Consider the following 1,709-nt stretch of genomic DNA (forward strand, 5'->3'; position numbering starts at 1 on the left):
TGTGGCTGCCGAGTGTCCCAGTACCCTCAATGCATGATTATTACTGCATAAAAGCAAGCACCGAACATCCCCCACGACTGCCATGGCTGCACATCGAACACTGTACTACCCACGAGATCAGCCAACTCCTTCAGCTACATTGCGAAATATTTCTCAGCTTCAGTTACCATCTCACCCTGGTTCGATCTTATTTACTGGAGCAACGCATACGGGACTCGAACAGCGCAAACATTTGGAGTTAGCAAGCAGCGAGAAGAATCTTCAGGATTTGCCCATTCGGCGTCATCGTTGAAAGACAAAAACACTTTTTCACAGAGGAAAAATTGCAAAATTACAGAGAGAGCGTCATTTTCACAGAACACATAGAGCGGGATCTATTCTTCACGCATTCCACATGGTAACATGCAAAAGTGATCCAACCCTATGTTGTTAAAAAAATGCAATTATATATTAAGAGCCATTAGAGCCAAAACTTAAAAGTGCAATAAATACTTACATGATACTACCCGCTTGCATAGCTCATTGTTCTAATGTTTTGTGCAGCCCATTATCATTATCACAATCGCATACTAGCCAAGCCGCCCAAATCCGCCGACAGATATGCATTTCCTTTCGTTTAAGCCACGCTGCTACTAGTGCCGGCAGGGCTCTCCCCAAGGAGAGCTCCGTTTTCTCCTATTGTAATATTTCAAAATGAAATTTTCATAGTTTGTGATTTGACCAGTGTGCGTCACACAAGATTTGCTCACGACTCAAAATGGCAAATAACAGGGTCACGCCCCCGTTTTCGACGACATTTACACGATGTATGTAAAAACAAATTACTAGCCATTTGTATGTAAACGCAAGAATGCCCCCGTTCCCTCCCTGCCACGCGTTCAGCCAGCACGCTTACTCCCTCACTTTGCAAAGTATTCGCACCGCACCAGACTCTGCCAGCCTCCCTCCGTATCATGACTAGCGCAACCAGCCATCACTATGCTCTCCACAACGTGGAGCACTTCACCTTCACCTCAATCATTGAGGCGACGAGCGACGAGGTTGGGGCTGTAGCGTGGTGGCAACAAGCAGGACTTCTAGAAAGCGCTATGTATTGTCCAGGCTGCCAGCGCCCGATGCGTTTAAAAGTCTCCGGGAAGACGAAACACTGGCGGTGCTGCCGCAAGAAATGCCACGATGACGAAAGGGAGGTAAGTTTGAGTATATTAACTAATACTTGGTTTTCTGGGATGAAACTGTCGCTAGCCAAAGCTGCTCGGCTACTGTATGCATGGTGCATGCGTGCATCGCACGCACACGCGGCGGAGATAGCGGACGTGTCGAAGACTCGTGGTACTTCCCACGGAAGGCTACCACCGCACAGGTAATGTGTGGCTTAGTACAGGTCACGGGACATAACAACACAAAAAAATTGTATTGAAATTTCATTTTGAAATATTACATTAGGAGAAATCGGAGCTCTCCTTGGGGAGAGCCGCCGGCAGAATTGCACGAGCTTAAGTAAATCTGCTGGCAGATATGCGCTTGCTTTCATTCAGAACACACCAATTACTATTAATTCTACTGGTATAATTGCATCACTGAAAGAAATCTGGTGGAAGCTGTGTACTTGCATTCATTTAAGCCATGCTGTTAAATCTGCCGGCAGAATTGCAATACACGTGTCCGTAGCAAATCTGCCGGCGGATACGCGCTTGCTTTTATTCATG

The 1,709-nt window shown here is 46.4% G+C and overlaps 1 protein-coding gene across 1 annotated transcript; it reads left to right on the forward strand.

Moving 5' to 3' along the window:
* Positions 1-1,176: 1,176 nt before the first annotated feature.
* Positions 1,177-1,500, forward strand: PITG_14045 (uncharacterized protein; the record flags this gene model as incomplete). The annotated part of the gene is made up of 3 exons (XM_002899136.1): positions 1,177-1,190; positions 1,246-1,363; positions 1,447-1,500. The coding sequence occupies 3 exons, from the start codon at positions 1,177-1,179 to the stop codon at positions 1,498-1,500; spliced, it is 186 nt and encodes a 61-aa protein (XP_002899182.1).
* Between the last annotated feature and the right edge of the window lie 209 nt (positions 1,501-1,709).

This window comes from Phytophthora infestans, genomic scaffold (assembly GCF_000142945.1).
Source record: "Phytophthora infestans T30-4 supercont1.32 genomic scaffold, whole genome shotgun sequence".
Lineage (NCBI taxonomy): Eukaryota > Oomycota > Peronosporomycetes > Peronosporales > Peronosporaceae > Phytophthora > Phytophthora infestans.